We start from the raw sequence: 18,038 nt of genomic DNA on the forward strand, positions 1-18,038 counted from the left end.
GCTGGGGAGATAGCTCAGTCGGTAGAGTGCTTGCCTTGCAAGCACAAAGCCCTGGGTTCGATCCCCCGCACCACGAAAAAAAAAAAAAGAAATCTGAATATTTACAGCTTTAGCTCTCCATTAGAATGGAGGTACCTCAAAATTAGGTGGCCTTGTCTTATTAATTATTGTATTTAATTGCCTAATGTTAAATAATAATTAAATATGCATTAAACAATAATTAATATTAATATTAAACAATAATTAAATGTACATTAAGAAATGCATAGCCCAGAACTATGCCATAGAAAATATGAAAAAAATATAATATGGAAGAAACACAGGATGGTCCCTGTCCTCTGGGAATTTACACTCTTGTTGGAGACAAGATAAAGCCAAAAAAATGTTATATACCTAAACAGAGACCAGACTCTAAATGCCAGAGTATCTCAGAAAAGAGAAAGGTAAGTGTAAGATGGAACTGTTGGTGAGGACTTCATGGAGAAGGCCTACAGGATCCAAAGGCATGGGTGGAATTTGTGAGTACAGAGTATAAGAGGCAGAATGCTCCAGGATGGAAATAGCACAGTAAAAAATGCAGTGCATTTGTATTAGCCTAAGGAGAGTGGGAGCCTGCCTATTGGGTATAGGAGATTATGTCAGAGAACAAGGGGATTTACCTGGAAGGGTCGAGGTGAGGTCAGATAACAGAGACTCTTGAAAGTAAGAAAAAAAAAGTTTCCTAAAATAGGAAAGCAGTAACTTTTTAAAATAACTTAAAAAAAAATTTTGTAGTTGTAGATGGACAGCATGCCTTTGTTTATTTTTATGTGGTTCTGAGAATCAAACCCAGTGTCTCACATGTGTGAGGGAAGCACTCTGCCACTGAGCTACAGCCCAGACCCCAAAGTAACTTTTAAGCAGTAACTTTTTAAAAGCTAACATATATAAGACATAATACAAAAACCACAATATGTGAAACTATAATTATACAAAAACTGCCTTAAGATACCTACATGTACTATCTTAACACAGTACTCTTTTGAAATAAATACAGGTTGAGTATTCCTTGTCCAAAAAGGTTGGGACTAGGAGTATTTCAGAGTTTTGATTTCTTAAAAATTTTGAAATACTTGCATAGATTTTACTGACTGAGCATCTCTAAGCCAAAAATATGAAAATTAAAATGCTCCAAAATCCAAAACTTTTTGAGTATCATTACTACATCTTTTTGGATTTCAAAATTCTGAATAAAGAGTGTTCAACCTGGGACTGGGTATGTAGCTCAGTGGTAGATGGATTGCCTAGCATGTTTGAGGCCCTGGGTTCAACACACACATACACACAAACACACACACACACACACACACACACACACAAAGTTCAGTCTGTACTCTGATGCACTCTAACAGTTGCAGAAATTTTGGCACAGCCATTAAATAACTTACTGGAGTCACACAGTTATATGCAATGCCTTTCACTAAGCACTACTGGCATAGTAAAAATAGCTTCTGCTTTCAGAATACTCAAAAGCCAACCAAAGAGAGATACACAAATGAATATGTCATAAACAATTACCAATAAATTGGTATGTCAAGTACTGTAACATATACACACGATGAGAGTCTTATAGGAGGAAAATTAATTGAAAAGGTTCTACTGGAAGACAAACACTGACATAGGAGAAATTAGCTTCCTAGCTAATACAATGATGCAGGCAAGATACACTGAGGAAGATAAGAGTGGTGGATGCAGTGAGATTGGAGAAGGGGTACAAAAAGATGCTCACAAGCAGGAATGGTAGTAACAGCCTTAATGTAAGAACTTAGGAGGAAAATAAGTTCATTTTAAGGTATACTGAGTTGAAGATGAACTGCTCAATTTTTGGGAAAATGGTCCTTAAAATAGTAAGATTCATAAATGAGATTTTCAAAATTGTTAGCATCTAGGCTTGAGTTGTATATAAAGAATTTTACAATAATTAGGCTTTATACCATTTTCTATAGTTTTATTCTCTCCTTATTCCCTGCTAGTATCTATTATCAATTCTGATTTGCATCAGTCTTTTCATGGAAAAGAGATGTGATTATAAAGAAACAACACTGAAGTTTAAACATAAAAGAATTTATCTATCCAAAACGGATTTCAAAAATGCCTTGTTGGGCTGGGATTGTAGCTCAGTGGTAGAGTGTTTGCCTCACATGCCTGAGGCACTGTTTGATCCTCAGCACCACATAGAAATAAATAAAATAAAGATATTGTGTCCATCTACAACTAAAATTTAAAAAAAAATTTTTTAAATGCTTTGTTGCTTTACACTTTTCTGGAACTTTGTTGGAGTTGCTTTCAGTGTTGATCTACAATCCAAATAAGAAATCCAATCACAGATGCTCCTTGATGTATGATGGGGTTATGTCCTGATAAACCCACTGCAGGCCAAATATATCTTTAATTCATTAAGTCAAAACATCATAGCTTAGCAACACAGTAGCACTTTACAGTCACACTTTGTAAATATCTCCAACCCCATCACACATTAACTTAGCTCTCAGCTAACTTTTCATTTTTTCAAAAGTACGATCTGTACTCAAAAAAGAGAAAGGGGCTATAGATGTAGCTTAGTGATAAAGTGCTCGCCAAGCATGCACTAGGCCCTGGGTTCTATCTTCAGTAACACACACACACAAACACACACACACACACACACACGTACATGCACACGTGAACGGAGAGAGAGATTTCTTGAGGAATAACGCTAAGGTTATCTGCACAGTTGCAGAGGCTGTGCCAGACTCGGGCAAGTTCAATAGCAGCTTTCTAAACATTCTGTCTGGGGAGTGATGACCTCACTTCAGGGAAGAAGTGAAGAATTAACATGCATGAGTCCCAACTGCTAATTATTTCAGAACCGTTTCCATTTAATCCTTGAAGAAACCATACAATCAAGTTCTTATAAGTTCATGCCAAAAACAAAAAACAAAAAACAAAAAACCACACACACACACACACAAACCTAAAAAAACAAACCAGCATCAAGGTACAAAGGTGAGGCCAGTAGTCTTAGTTACTTGGGAAGCTGAGGAAGGAGGTCACAGAAGCCCAGGAGTTGCAGTCAGTCTATAAAACAGGGAGAGCCCATTAAAAAAAAAAATAGAATAAAAGGAAGGTTCAAAAAAGTTAAGTAATTTGATCAGGGCTATAAAACCAATATATAACAAAATTGAACTTAAAAAACTTAGAATTTTGCTACTATACCATGCTATTTCTGAAAAAATAAAAATGCTACTTCCCAAAGAATGCTACTTCCCAAAGAATTTATTAATTAAATAGTAACATTACTGTGAAATCCCATATTATATGCCTATAACTTTAAGATTTTTAAAATTTTGTTTCCCTACCACTTTTTGTACTGATTAACTCAGGGAAATATTGAGGGAAATGTGAACAACCAACCTAAGGTAGTTAAACCTACCTTAGAGAAATGGAATATCAGGCTTGCCTCCCTTTGATTACAATACCATAAAATGGCCTAAGTATGTTATAATTCAGGTTACTCAGCAAAGAGTATTTCCTTTCCCTTATACAATACCTTTGAATGAAGGCTATTGTGTATTTGCCATTGGAGGTTTTATTCATGCACTGTTAGTTGAACACAGTAAGTTTTACTTATTCCTCCTTTGAATTCTACTCATTCACCCCTAGAATGCTGTATTTATATATATGCATCAGACTATCTTAAACTGGGTTGGAAGTCTACAGGTTTGAATTATTTAAAACAAAAACATTTCCACTTGTCCTGCCAAGTACATTGATCAATGTTCACTTAAGTGATGCAATCATCTCCTCTCATTTTGTAAACTCTACACTCTCTCTGCAGGTGACTAAGCAGTCTGCAATCTTCCTTCCTTTAATTGAATAACTTTCAGTCTTGGGTCTTATTCTTTTGGTTTTTACAAATTGGTGCAATAATTTTCTCCTGTGAATATGGTGAAGGATTTCATGGTTATAGTCTTCCTTTAGTATATCTCTCTCTAGAAGTCCTTAGATCTGCTTCCCATACATTGTTCCAGCGTAAGCCTTTAACTACTCTTATGTTCCCAAAAGACTGGCTACTCTGCAGTGGTTGTCTTTTTTCTGCTTGCAGTCTTGCTTTTCCCTCTTCTTGGATTTACCTTCCAGTATTGTCCACATATTCCTCTGTTTGTTCTCCCACCTCTAGACCTGCATGGCACTTTTGGTAATGTTACTGTCCAACACAGTAAATACAGCTAATGTTTATAAAGCACTAGCTGTGTTGTATCTATAACTTCCCATCCTCTATACTGTCACCTATAGGCCTAGATGACATACCTCCCATTCCCTATAGGCATCACACAATGCCTAACACAGTACGTGGCATGTGGCAGGTGTTCAAGAATTATAAGCCACTATGATTATGATATGAAAACAAGTACCGTATTATTTACTCACATTTAACCCCATACTGGGCACAAAGGTTGGTTCACTCAATATGTGCTTATAAAACTAACCAGTAAAGAGGTTAACAGTTGAATGGCTGTAAGACCCTTGTGAAACTAACTGTGCATCTTGCTATGGGCTGCTGAAACTAACTCCACAGAATCTGGACAAGAAAAGTTCATAGCTAACGGATATGGAGCTATGTTGCCCAGAAACATGGCCCCAAAGCCCAGAAGGTTATACAATACCAGCCTGAGGAAACTCTTTTTGGTTAGTGACTGCAGAGGCTGAGTTTAGAAGGCTTTTGGTGGATTGCTCTGGACACAGGCCAAAATCAGTTTGCTCCTTAGGTACAGACAGTATGGTCAAACTTGGAATTATAAAAGAGCATTCTGATGACAGGGGTGCCTGATTCTCAGAGAAGTGAAGCCTACAACTGCAGCATTCATGGAGTTCCAAAGGTGAGGCTCCAGGGTTCTGGGATTTAGCAATGGCAGTCTAGGAAGTAGTCTGTATAAGAAAGTCTAGTAAGAGATAGTGGCAGGCTGGAGTTGTGGCTCAGTGGTAGGGCACTTGCCTGGCATGTGTGACACCTTGGGTTCGGTACTTAATACCACATATAAATAAATAAAATAAAAGATTCATTGACACTAAAAAAATATTTAGGACAAAAAAAAAAAAAAAAAGAGAGAGAGAGAGAGAGAGAGAAAGAAAGAGAGATGCAGGGCTAAGTGTCCAGGGTGAAACTCAAGTCCGGATTCTAGTCTTTAACAAGGCTAAATTTAAACGGAGCTGGGATATCAGAAAGAGATTTGGGTTTAAGGAAACAAAACAGAGATTCAATTATTGAACTGGAATACAAGGAAGTTTGTTGTTTCAAACATGGCAGACTAGTTATTAGATTTGGGGCATTAATTTAGACAGGGACAGCAACTGGGTTGAGATCAGAAGCAGGACCCAGATTCTGGGACTAGGGGCAGGACTGACTGGTTTAGCATTCAAGGTATGGCTGAACTTGCTGGTGTAAGGTCTTTGGTGGGGCATAGAACCTGCAAGCTATTATGATAGGTAAAACCCTCTACATGATTGTAAGCAAACAGTATGGCCTCTCAGAATACAGTGTAAAGGATTTCAGGATGTCAGTTATTCACCAGTGGTGAGGTACCAACTTTAAGTCTATTTGACCTGGCTTAACAAATATCGCATTCTATCTATACACTTGTTTCACTCCTAGGCTATGTAACTTCTTGGCCTACTGATCCCCATGCGGTATTTTGGTCTTATAACTGAGCCCCAATACAAACATTTCCAAGGTGAAATTGTTCTTTGCAATCATGAAATAGTTGTTTTATACCAATTCTTGAACTGGAACTCCTGTCACCAGAAAGTAGGGTTCACACACTCTTGTAATAAAGTGGTCCTTTTCCATTAAACCCAACCGAACCAAACATACTTAAAAATAAGAATAAAAATAAAATTTATAATAATAATAATCTTCCCTTTATTTAGTTCTTCAGTAAGTTCACCCTTTTGATTTTTCACTTCTTCAGATACCAACTATCTTTTTATTGTTCTATGGTGTGTTCATAGTTCTTTGGAACTGATATTCTGTACTTTTTTTGGTTCATGGTATAGCAACCCACACAAACCACAGCCTCTCTAGCTCAAGTACCCATCTCATCATTGACTTTCTTCTACAATACTCCCACCAAGTGGTCATCTGGATCATACTTGAATACCCTGAAAAACTAAGAATTCATTGCCTGCAGACTGCCTAGTTCATCTTTTGACATTGCTAGTCAGAAATAACTACATTGGACTGAAATGTTCCTCCTTTAGTTTTTATCTATTGACTGGCTCCTCTCCTTAGTGTTGGTCATATGGAAAAAGTAAACGTATATGGCCTTCTTCATAAGTGATGATATCCTCCCTGGGATATTCATTTGCTTGTTTTGCTAGATAAAAAGTTTTCTTGTTGTTGGTAGATGTTCTCTCCAATGTCATCTCTCCTTATATTCACATGCAAGATAATACATATGTATGCTCTATATCTAATCCAGAGCTAAATAAACTTCAGGTATGCCTTGGTCAGCATAGAACAGAGTAAGACAGTCATCTCTCTGGTGTTCTGGACATTATATTTCTCATAATGCAACTTAAGACTATATGAGCTTTTTTAGGCAGTCACTACACATGTTGACTTGCATTGAGCTTGTAGCAATGAAATACTTCTAAATGCCACATACATTGCTACCAAGCCCATTACACATATATGCAATTGTTTTAGGAGAAGGAGGTAGAAAGAAAGATATATTTATCACATTGATACTTTATGAAATATGGGACCCAAACATTTAACCTGGGATTTTGCATGTCTGATGATACATAAGCCTATGTGTAGTTTGCTAGCCTGAGTAATTATAGACAAACTATTGATAAAACTGTGAACTATATTTCAGCTTAGAATAGTTAGCTTTGCTTTATTTCATGGTCTCAAAATTACCCATGTTTCAAATACATGCTATTTATCACTTGAATAACTGGTGGAAAGACTATAAATGATTCAATGCAAAGCCATTATCACTACTGGAAAAATAACTCAAAGATAAGCATCCAGTACATTAAGGATGGCATATGTATAATTTCCCATGGAAGAATTATATAAACACTTTTTTCTCATAAAAATAATATAGAGGGAAGACTGTATAGATTTTCAGATTTTTCAACTTATTTGATTCTTTCAAATCAAAGAAAGTGGGGTAGGTATTATTATCCTCATCTTTAGATGAAGAAATTGAGACCCAGGAAAGTTGTAATTTGTCTATGGTTATATAGCTTAAAATGGGTAGAAGGAGGGCTAAACCCTAGTCCTTGGGTATCCATTCCAGTTCAGTTCTTACTATACCTGTGGCATTCTAATACAAGTCAGTATTGGCCAGTCCTTGGCCTTGAGATACTAAGATCCAAGGTTCTTCTCTAGGTGTTAGGTAACATGTGCTATTCTTGCCCTTACTATCCAGATTTTTAAACAGGGCCTCATAGTCCACCATTCATAAATCATATAATTTATAAGAATTAGTGATTAGAAGAACTATAAAATAACTTACCTGAAGCTGTAGCTATCTAATAGTAAAAACCAGGGTTTGAACCTATATTTATATATCTAGTCCAATGTTCTTTCTCTTAGACTGCTATTTCTCAAAATACAAGCAGGTAGTTGTTATCTATAGCAAGAACATTTCTGAAAACCAGATACATAATCTCTGTAACTCAGAAATGTCATGGTTAAGGATCCCACCAAATTCCTAATGCAAGGCTAAGAGGCTAATCAGAAGGGATAAACTAGGCACTGGGTTTGATCCTCAGCATCACATAAAAATAAATAAATAAAAGGCACTGTGTCCATCTACAACTAAAAATATTGCTTTAAAAAAGTGAGTTATACATTGGGCAAATAATATTGTTATATCGTGAGCATGTACAAATATGTAACAACAAATCCCATCATCATGTACAACCAGAATGCATCAATAAAAAATGTGAAAAGAAAAAAAAAAAAAAAGGGATAAACTATGAGTTACTGAATCAGCAACTTCCCAGTAAACACTATAATACTACACAAAGCAGCCCAAGGATGTGGTTCCCTACCCTCCAATATCTCTTGTTGTTGAAACCACTCTAGAACTTAAGACCACTAGTGTCCTAGATATTCAAGGTGCAAAGACAGTTAAGAGTCTTGTTGAAAGGAAAGGCCTATAAATCTGCCACATCTACGAGTAGTCTTTTTTAAAGTAGGCTATATAATATACGTAAAAAGGATCTGGCAAGTGACTACACAAACATTTACATATACTGATATGGTATTCAATTTGATTCAACAATCATGTATTGAGCACCAGAAATATGCAAAGCACTATAGATCCCGAGATGTGCTATACCTCTATTCTCAAGAAACTTAACAAATCGAATATTAACTGCACAGTGTGCTGTGGCAACAAAGAAGTGGAAATCTAAGCAACCCTTACAGAACCAGGAAGGCTTTACTGAAGAAAAGACACTAGAATCTTAAGGTTTATATAGGAAATATCCATGTAAAGAAGGAGCTGAGTAAAGATAGAGGTTTGGAGTGTTCATGCAACCAGAAGTATTTTGACAATGCTGGAGCCCAGATTGTAGGCTAAGGAAGAGGCACAGCATGAGATGAGTCAAACAAAAGGGCCTCGTGCCATGTCATCTTCAACTTTTACCTAAACTAATGAATCATCATGGGAACTAAGGGAATTTGAAGTTGGGAGTCAGGAAGACTGAGTTCATTGAGGTACTGTATGAAATGATGAGAACCTGTATGAGGACAGTAGCAGCTGGAATGTATAAGATGCATCAGACATGCCATATTCCAGAAAAATATAGGCTTTGACCAATGTTATGTGAGGGGTGGAGGGGGCAGTCCTCCTGACTTAAGTATTTCTCTCAGGGCCTTTTCTCATGCCTGACATTTCAACATCAGAGGTTCTTCCCATAGGATCTTTTTTTTTTTTTTTTTTTTTTTAGGTTGAAAAAAAAAAGGGTATATTTAGAATTGTGACAGCTGGACTCTGTTTAGATGATCCCAATTTTGTTGGCAAGATCCAAAGCATCATAATCAGGAGCCAGTGGAATATATGCCTTCTCCTCTCCATCTGGCCTGATCAGGGTGTCAACCTTGGGCACATCAGTGTCATAGAGCTTCTTTACAGCTTGTGTGATCTGGTGTTTGTTGGCCTTGACATCCACAATGAACACAAGTGTGTTGTTGTCTTCAATCTTCTTCATGGCTGACTCAGTGGTTGGGGGAACTTGATGATGGCATAGTGGTCAAACTTGTTTCTCCTGGGGGTGCTCTTCCGAGGATATTTGGGCTGCCTCTGGAGCTGCAATGTCTTGGGTCATTGGAAGGTAGGTGATGTGCGGATCTTCTTCTTTTTATGGCTGTGGACACCCTTCAACACTGCCTTCTTAGCCTTCAAAGCTTTTGCTTTTGCTTCAGCTTTGGGAGGGGCAGGAGCTTCCTTCTTAGTTTTGGGTGCCATCTTGGTGAAAAGGGTCTCCCTTCCCATAGGATCTTTAAGGGTCTCCTACTAAATAAAATGGAGTTGGTACATGCATTTTAGTGTAGCTCAGCTAATGCTAGGAAGGACTATGGATGTTTACTGATACAGTTAATAATAGTGCATTTCAAAATTCTAAATAACCCAAAGAGAGGATTTTAAATATTCACACCACAAAGAAATAATAAATATTTGAGATGATGGATATGTTCGATCACTACACAATACATATTTTGAAGCATCTCATTGTACCTCATAAATATGTATATATTTATTCTTTGTCAATCAAAAATAAAACCTTAACATTAATTTTTTTAAAAAAGACAGTCTACTGAGAGTAAAGAAGGTTTTGCAGGGCTAGTCATGAGAAAAGAAGAAAGGGACCTAAATCAAGAACAATGAACAAACAGTTCACACTGCTAAAAGGGAGACAAACCCACATGTCACAGTTATCCCTGGTCTGGCCAGCTCTGTTGCAAAGCCCATTCTCACTAATTTTGGGTGCTCTATTCCAAAACACTTTGAGACACTTAAATCTACACAAAGACAATAATAACAACAACAAAAAAAATAGACCCTAGAAGTGAAAGAACAGTGACTTCTGAGCTCATAAATACCATACAGGGACAAGTTAACCCAGAAATTGGGCCTTAGTTGCTTAGAAATTGAATCACCTCAGATCTTCTTCCCTATGACTATATATGAAATATTGGCTCTTACAGTTTCATTTCCAGTAACTGTCATGTTTAACTAGGAAATCTGACAAATACCAAGAACTCCTGACCCTTATTTCACAGTATTATTGAGAGGATCAAATAGGACAAGTCGATGCAAAATCTTTGTGTGCTGTAAAGTGCTCAGTGGGGATATAAGCTGGCTCACAGGAGAAAAGAGGACAGATGACATCTCTGTCATGGCAGATTGCTCATCAATGATCATCACAAAACTAGTTCTTCAAATGTTAATGAGCAAAACCCACAGTACCTTAAATACCTTTCCTAAGGATTAAAATTAACACATTGCAAATTCAAAAGTAACACCTAAAAGCGGGCACTAATACACTTTTTTTTTAACAAATTAGCTTTCTCCATAATCAATCTCTATATTAAAACCCTTTTTGTCATAAATAAGCATATAAATAGAGGAATTTATATATGACTAGCTTGTCAGAATTATTTTTTCTAAGAATTAGGTAAAGCCTCAGACCATCTGTATAGACTGTTTTCCCAGTCCCCTCTCCTCCCATGCCTTTCTTACCTCAGGAAAATTGAGTTTCCTGTAAAATCCAGACCGATTTGCAGGTTTCTGGACTCCTGATCCAAAGCTTCCTTTTAAAAAAAAAATCTATAAAATAATGTTTTCAAAATACTTGAAACATAAATAAAAGCATAGGTAAAAAACAAGGACCCAGATTTTTAGTATGTTAATATTGAAGAGATTCAGATCTCTTTAAAAAATAATTAAAACTGTATATCCGTTGAGTATAGTGGCACAAGCATGTAGTCCTTGCTGCTTGGGAGACTGAGGCAGAAAGATCATTTGAGCCTAGACCTAGACCAGCCTTGACAATATAACAAGACTCCGTCTCAAAACAAAAACAAAAACAAAAACACTATATAACATCAGATGATTCTCATACTTCTATCCCATTCCTTTACCTCCCTCTCCAGGTGTAACCTACATGCTGAGGTTGGATATATTCTATCTTTCCTGCCTATATTTTTATACACTTAACAAATTATGGACTACACATCATTAAAGCACACCAGTGTTGTCACAGAGTTGTTCTTCAAAGCAAGGAAGAATCTTTCACTGTAGTATACTTGCGGATAGTTCTAACTTTAGGGTTTTGGCTGAATATATCAGCAAGCAACTAGGCAGAACCTAAAGTCTTTTTTTAAAAAAATATATTTTTTAGTTGTTGATGGACCTTTGTTTTATTTATTTATTTATATGTGGTGCTGAGAATTGAACCCAGTGCCTCACACATGCTTGGCACACGCTCTACCACTGAGCCACAACCCCAGCCCCTAAAGTCTTTTAAAATGATTATCATGGAGGGATCTAGTGAGGTGTCCTGTTATTCAGAGTGAAAAACTTTGTGCAAATATAAAAAAATTAATATAACTTTTTATTCTTATATTTTATATTTGTGCAACACTGGTTTATAATGACCTAGTGTGAATGAACTGTCACTGAACAGTAGAGAAAGATGGATGAAGGAATTTAACTAGTACTAATAGTTTCTACTCCTGCTTTAAGGTCCAGCTCAAATGTCACCACCTTAATGAATTTATCCTTTAAAAATTTTTTTATTTGTACATTATATGAACTTGTCCTTGAACCCATCAAAATTCCATCAGCAGTGCCAAAGTGTAATAGATTCAGAAGTATATCATCCCAGTTCCAGATAATTACATACAATAGTGTTTGATTAAATACAATTAATTAAGTACAATGGTGTTTTTGATAAATATATTAAGAGAGGTTATCTATAAAGGGCCAAACTTTTGCTGGGGCAGGTAGAGAAGACTTTACACAGGAGGTGAAGTTTCAATTGCATTTTGGAGAATGAGTAAGAGCTCACAAAATGGAGGATGGAGGTGATTCCAGGCCGGGAGACACTGAATGAGAGAGTACAAAGGATGGAAAGACATTAGCGTTAGACAACTAAACACGGAGGTGGAGACACAGGTTAGAAGACTGGCAACAATCAAAGCAAAAGATGACATGATTGTAGGTATGAGGTAGGAGGGGGAAGGATTTGAACAAAATCCAGGAGATAAATTTAACAGAATTTGATTGTATGGGGGAAAGAAAGAACACAGAGGAGTTTCAGGTGACTCCCAAAGGTTTGGAACTTGAATGGATGAGGAAGCCATTAGTGAAATAAGGAATACAGTACAAAAGATAAAAGAAGGCCAGAGAAGGGGATTCAAGTTCAGTTTGAGGCATTTTGATTTGGCAATGAAGCCTCCTCCACGAGACTTTCATTGATTTCCCTTTATAGGCTGGAAATGATCCCTTCCTGTATTCTCCACAGTATAATGTATATCTTTTTCATAACATATTGTTTAAATCTGCTTTATTTACAAATACAGTAGATATCCTTGGAAGGCAGATTCCAGGATCCCTGAGGATATCAAAATCATGGATGCTCAAGTCCCTTATATAAAATGGTGTAGTATTTACATCTCAGCTAAAAAATTCTCCCGTATGCTTTAATTTTTAAAAATTTCATAGTGTATTTTATTTAACTGAATGTACCCCAAATATTATCATTCCAATATGTTGTCCATAGAAAACCCATTATCAAGATAGTTTACATTCTTTCTTTTGTACTAAATCTTTGAGATGCAGTGTGCATTTTATAGTTGCAGCATATCAATTTGGACTAGTCCTTAAAATGGACTTAATAGCAACATGCAATTAATGGTTACTATATTGGACAAAATAGCTTAAAGCACACAGGGTAAGGGAGTCAACATCTACTTTGCAATATATTTGAAAATATGCTACTTAGGAACATTGGCAAAAATTAAAGTACAATGGGTATATGCTGGTTTCTCCAGGAAATCCACTGACACAAACAAAAGAACAATAACAATAAAAAGGTTAGACAAATTCATCTACAAACAAGGAAATAACTATGACTTCCAAAACTCAGCCTGAAAAGAAGTGTGGCTCTCTAGATCTTGAGCAAAGTTAGTGAGTAGAAAGCATGCTGGCAGTTCCTCAGAGGTTCATTTACTTGCAATAATATCTCCCACATACTTTAAAACATTTTGAGATAACTTATAATACCTTATTCAATTTAAATGATATGCAAGTAGTTGTTATACTGTATTGTTTAGGGAATAACAACAAGAAAAAATTGTACATATTTAGTACAGATTTTTTTTGTGTGATAGTGGGATTGAACCCAGGAGTATTTACCCATTGAGCCATATCCCCAGTCCTTTTTATATTTTGTTTTGAGTCAGGGTCTTGCTAAGTTAGTTACTTAGGGCCTCCTTAAATTGCTGAGGCTAGCTTTGAATTCATGATCCTCCTGCCTCAGCAGTCCTGAGCCACTGGGATTACAGATGTGTGGCACAGTACCCAGCAAGAAGGATGCAATTTTTAAAAAAAATAAATTTTGATCCAAGGTTGGTTGAATCTGCAGTTGCAAACCTACAACTATGGAGGGAAAATTGTATTTACAAGTTTGTCTCTAAATCTTGAAGAAAAGGTACATTTTGGATAAGAAGTACTATCTTCAATGGTACAGAATAGAGGATATGGACACAAACCCAAATAAATACAATTTTCTAATACTAGACAAAGGTGCCAAAAATATGCAATGAAGAAAAGATAGCCTCTTCAACAAATGGTGCTGGGAAAACTGGAAATCCATATGCAACAGAATGAAACTAAACCCCTATTTCTCACCCTGCACAAAACTCAACTCAAAATGGATCAAGGACCTTGAAATCAGACCAGAGACACTGCATCTTATAGAAGAAAAAGTAGGTCCAAATCTTTACCTTGTTGGCTTAGGATCAGACTTCCTTAACAGGACTCCCATAGCACAAGAAATAAAAGCAAGAATCAATAACTGGGATAGATTCAAACTAAATAGCTTTCTCTCAGCAAAGGAAACTATCAGCAATGTGAAGAGAGAGCCTACAGAGTGGGAGAATATCTTTGCCACTCATACTTCAGATAGAGCACTAATTTCCAGAATATATAAAGAACTCAAAAAACTCTACACCAAGAATACAAATAACCCAATCAACAAATGGGCTAAGTATATGAACAGACACTTCACAGAAGAAGATCTACAAGCAATCAACAAACATATGAAAAAATGTTCACCATCTTTAGTAATAAGAGAAATGCAAATCAAAACTACATTAAGATTCCATCTCACCCCAATTAGAATGGCGATTATCAAGAATATAAGCAACAATAGGTGTTGGAGAGGATGTGGGGGAAAAAGGTTCACTAATACATTGCTGGTCGGACTGCAAATTAGTGCAGCCACTCTGGAAAGCAGTGTGGAGATTCCTTAGAAAACTTGGAATGGACCTACCATTTGACCCAGCTATCCCACTCCTTGGCCTATACCCAAAGGACTTAAAATCAGCATACTACAGTGATGCAGACACATCAATGTTCATAGCTGCTCAATTCACAATAGCCAGACTATGGAACCAACCTAGATGCCCTTCAATTGATGAGTGGATAAAGAAACTGTGGTATATATATACAATGGGATATTACTCAGCTATAAAGAATGATAAAATTATGGCATTTGCAGGCAAATGGATGAAATTGGAGAATATCATGTTAAGTGAGATAAGCCAATCTCAAAAATCCAAAAGACGAATGATCTCACTGATAAGCGGATGATGACACGTAATGGGGGGTGGGAAGGGGGGCAAAAATGGAGGAAGAAGGGACTGTATAGAGGGAAAAGAGAGGTGGGAGGGGTGGGGGGGAAGGAAAAAAATAACTATGAATCAAACATCATTACTCTATGCAAATGTATGAATACGCAAATGGTATGCTGTTACTGCATGTACAAACAGAAACAACATGTATCCCATTTGTTTACAATAAAAATAAATTAAAAAAAAGAAGTACTATCTTTATATTACCCTTATGATAATACTTGCAGAAAGTCCTCCAAGTTTGCCTTTTTTTTTTAAAGTACTGGGGATTTAACCCAGGAGACACTTAACTATTGAGCAACATCCCCAGTCCTCCATTCTTATTTATTAATTTATTTAGAGATAGGGTTTCAGTAAATTGCTTAGGGCCTCACTAAGTTGTTGAGGCTAGCTTTGAACTTGTGAGCCTCCTGCCTCAGTTCCCCAAGTTACTGGGATGCCCAGTCTGAGTTTGCATCCTTGAAAAGGCAGTTCCCTTCATCAGATACTGGAAACTGTCAGCCAATATCAAAACAATGATAAAAACTTAAACATCTTGTTTTTTACAAGGGTGGGATAAGGGTATGTTGTTCAGGAATAATGAATGTTCCTGAGCACTTTCTGTGTCTCAACAACACATGGATATTTGCTTTAAAACTCAGTATATCTCTCTTCATCTTAAGTCTCTCTCATCTCCCCCCATACTTTGCTCCCTTAATCTTAAGACTTGCCAGCTTCAGGCTGGCAAGAGGCAATGACCCTGCTTAGTCATCGAAAGTCTCATCTTGCCTGGTGTGATGGCCTGAAATCCCAGCAGCTTGGGAGGCTGAGGCAAGAGGCTCTCAAGTTCAAGGCCAGCCTCACCCGTTTAGTGAGGCCCTAAGCAACTTAGAGAGAACCTGACTTAAAATAAAAAATAAAAAGGTCAGGAGATGTAGCTTGGTGTTAAATTGCCCCTGGGTTATATTCCCCAGTACACACAAGCAAACAAACAAAAACCTTAAGTTTCAACTTGTGGGGTTGTTTTGTTTGTTTGTTTCTTTTTTTTTTTTTTCCTTGTGTGTGTGTCTGATTGTCTGATGTTGGGGATCAAACCAGGGCTTCAAGCAGGACAGGTAAGTGATCTAACACTAGGATACACCTCAACCCTTTTTTATTAGTTCATTATAGATATATGTAATATTGGGGTTCATTTTAACACAGTTATACAAGCATGGAATATAATTTACTCCAGTTCAGTCTCCAGTACTTCTTACCTCCCCTTCTCCCTCCCTGTTCCTTTTCCTCTACTGGTATTTCTTCTATTTGTTTATAGTTTTTTAACATATACATAAAAGTGAAACTTACTGTGGTATATTCACATATATACATAGGAAAGTTCAATCAAGTTCATTCCACTCTCTGTCCCTTATCTCATCCCTCTTCCCTCCCCCTCAATCAACTTTCTCCACTCCACTGATTTCTCCTCTATTTTCATGGGATTCCCCACTTCTCCCCCTTATTTTGGTCTATCTTCTGTATATGAAAGAAAACAGTCATTGCCTGACTTTGAGTCTGGCTTACTTCACTTAGCATGATGTTCTCCAGTTCCATCCATTTACAAGCAAATGACATAATTTCATTCTTCTTTATGGCTGAGTAAAACTCCATTGTGTATGTATACCACATTCTCTTTATTCATTCATCTATTGTTGGGTACCTAGTCTGGTTCCACAGTGTGGCTATTGTGAATTGCACTGCTATAAACATTAATGTGGCTAATATTCCTATAGTATGTTGATTTTAGATCTCTTGGATATATACCAAGGAGTGGGATAGCTGAATCATGTGGTAGTTTCATTCTCAGTTTTTTGAGGAATTTTCATACTGCTTTCCAAAGTGGCTGCACTAATTTGTAGTCCCACCAACATGTATGAGGGTACATTTCCCCCCACACTCTCACCAACATTTACTATTTGTATTCTTAACAATTGCCATTCTGATTGGAGTGAGATGAAATTTTAATGTAGTTTTGATTTGCATTCCCTGATAGCTAGAGATCCCCAACCCTTATCTTAAATGATTTTGCAAGGTAGTCATTGCTTTTCTATTTTACAGACAAACCAACAGAAGCCCCAACTGACTGAAAAACCTTCCTGAGGTCAGTCACACTGTTTCCAAGTGGTTAAACCAGGGTTTAAGCAGACTGCTTCCGTCACCATGCTGCCTGCCAGAGGAAAGCTGGCTTTGCTGTCCTAATTCCCGGCTCCTGAGTGGGTGGCACCTTCCAGATCCGCGGGAAGAGTAAAGAGGGGCTCTCACACTTAACCATCTCAGCTGAAGTCTAAAGCATCCCACCTGTGCAAAGTACCCACACCAGCACACCACTGCAGAAGGTGGAGCTGAAAGGGAATCCAGGGTCCAGAGGGGGTATCTTAGCCAGGCACCCCGCATTTTATAGTACTGACTCCACCAAGGTACGGGTGATTGCAGGTTTCTATAGCTCATCACTTGACCTTTGGCTCACATGAAGTCCCAAGACTGGGCCTTGACCCAAAGGAGTTAGAAATCCTCAACACGAAGGACTTCGGAAGTCAAAGATACTACCTCCTGCCCAGGGGGCACTGAAAATTATCCTGTACCTTTCTCTGCAGTCCCGTGCGGTGGGACCACCCAGCTTGCTACCCCATTCTGCGGAACGAAGACCGAAGTAGAGGCAGGAACAAGCGAGAATCTGAGAGTCGACCTGACCATTTACTTCAGACCCGCGCCGCGGATCCCAGGAGGCCGCGTCCAGGTTTTCCTCACTGATTCTCTAGAGCCACTCCCCAACATCGTGGGGCAGGCGAAGGAGGTACCTGAAGGCGCGGAAAGGTAAGAAAACAAGAGAACCCCCTCTTCTGACCCGGGCACGTACGAGGGAGGCGGGAAGGAGCAGCCCACGGCCACATTGCGCACCTGAGGCGCCAGGGTTCAGGGTGGTGGTCCTGCGGGCGTCTTGGCGCGTGTGGGAGGAGGCGCTACGGACAGGGGGCAGTTCCACCCGCGAAGCCTTGATTGGCTGCTCCCTCAGAGGTACGAGGAGAGGGCGTGTCTAAACGTGAGCCCTCCAGGTGGGGAG

The 18,038-nt window shown here is 37.9% G+C and overlaps 1 protein-coding gene and 1 pseudogene across 2 annotated transcripts in view; both read right to left on the reverse strand.

The window, feature by feature from the left end:
• The window catches only part of LOC306667694 (uncharacterized protein), a gene marked incomplete at its 5' end in the record, with an annotated part of 84,740 nt that overhangs the window by 66,591 nt on the left and 111 nt on the right, over positions 1–18,038 (reverse strand). Inside the window, one exon of the mRNA XM_079150408.1 lies at positions 17,835–17,985. Coding sequence (XP_079006534.1) covers positions 17,835–17,985 — 151 coding nt within the window. The remainder of the gene's footprint in view (positions 1–17,834; positions 17,986–18,038) is intronic.
• Positions 5,145–17,937, reverse strand: LOC306667262 (large ribosomal subunit protein uL23-like; annotated as a pseudogene). The gene is made up of 3 exons (XR_013766739.1): positions 17,876–17,937; positions 10,782–10,852; positions 5,145–9,554 (listed from the first exon to the last, which is right to left on the reverse strand). The product of XR_013766739.1 is annotated as a large ribosomal subunit protein uL23-like (transcript).

Source organism: Sciurus vulgaris, assembly GCF_902686455.1.
Source record: "Sciurus vulgaris genome assembly, chromosome: 8".
Lineage (NCBI taxonomy): Eukaryota > Metazoa > Chordata > Mammalia > Rodentia > Sciuridae > Sciurus > Sciurus vulgaris.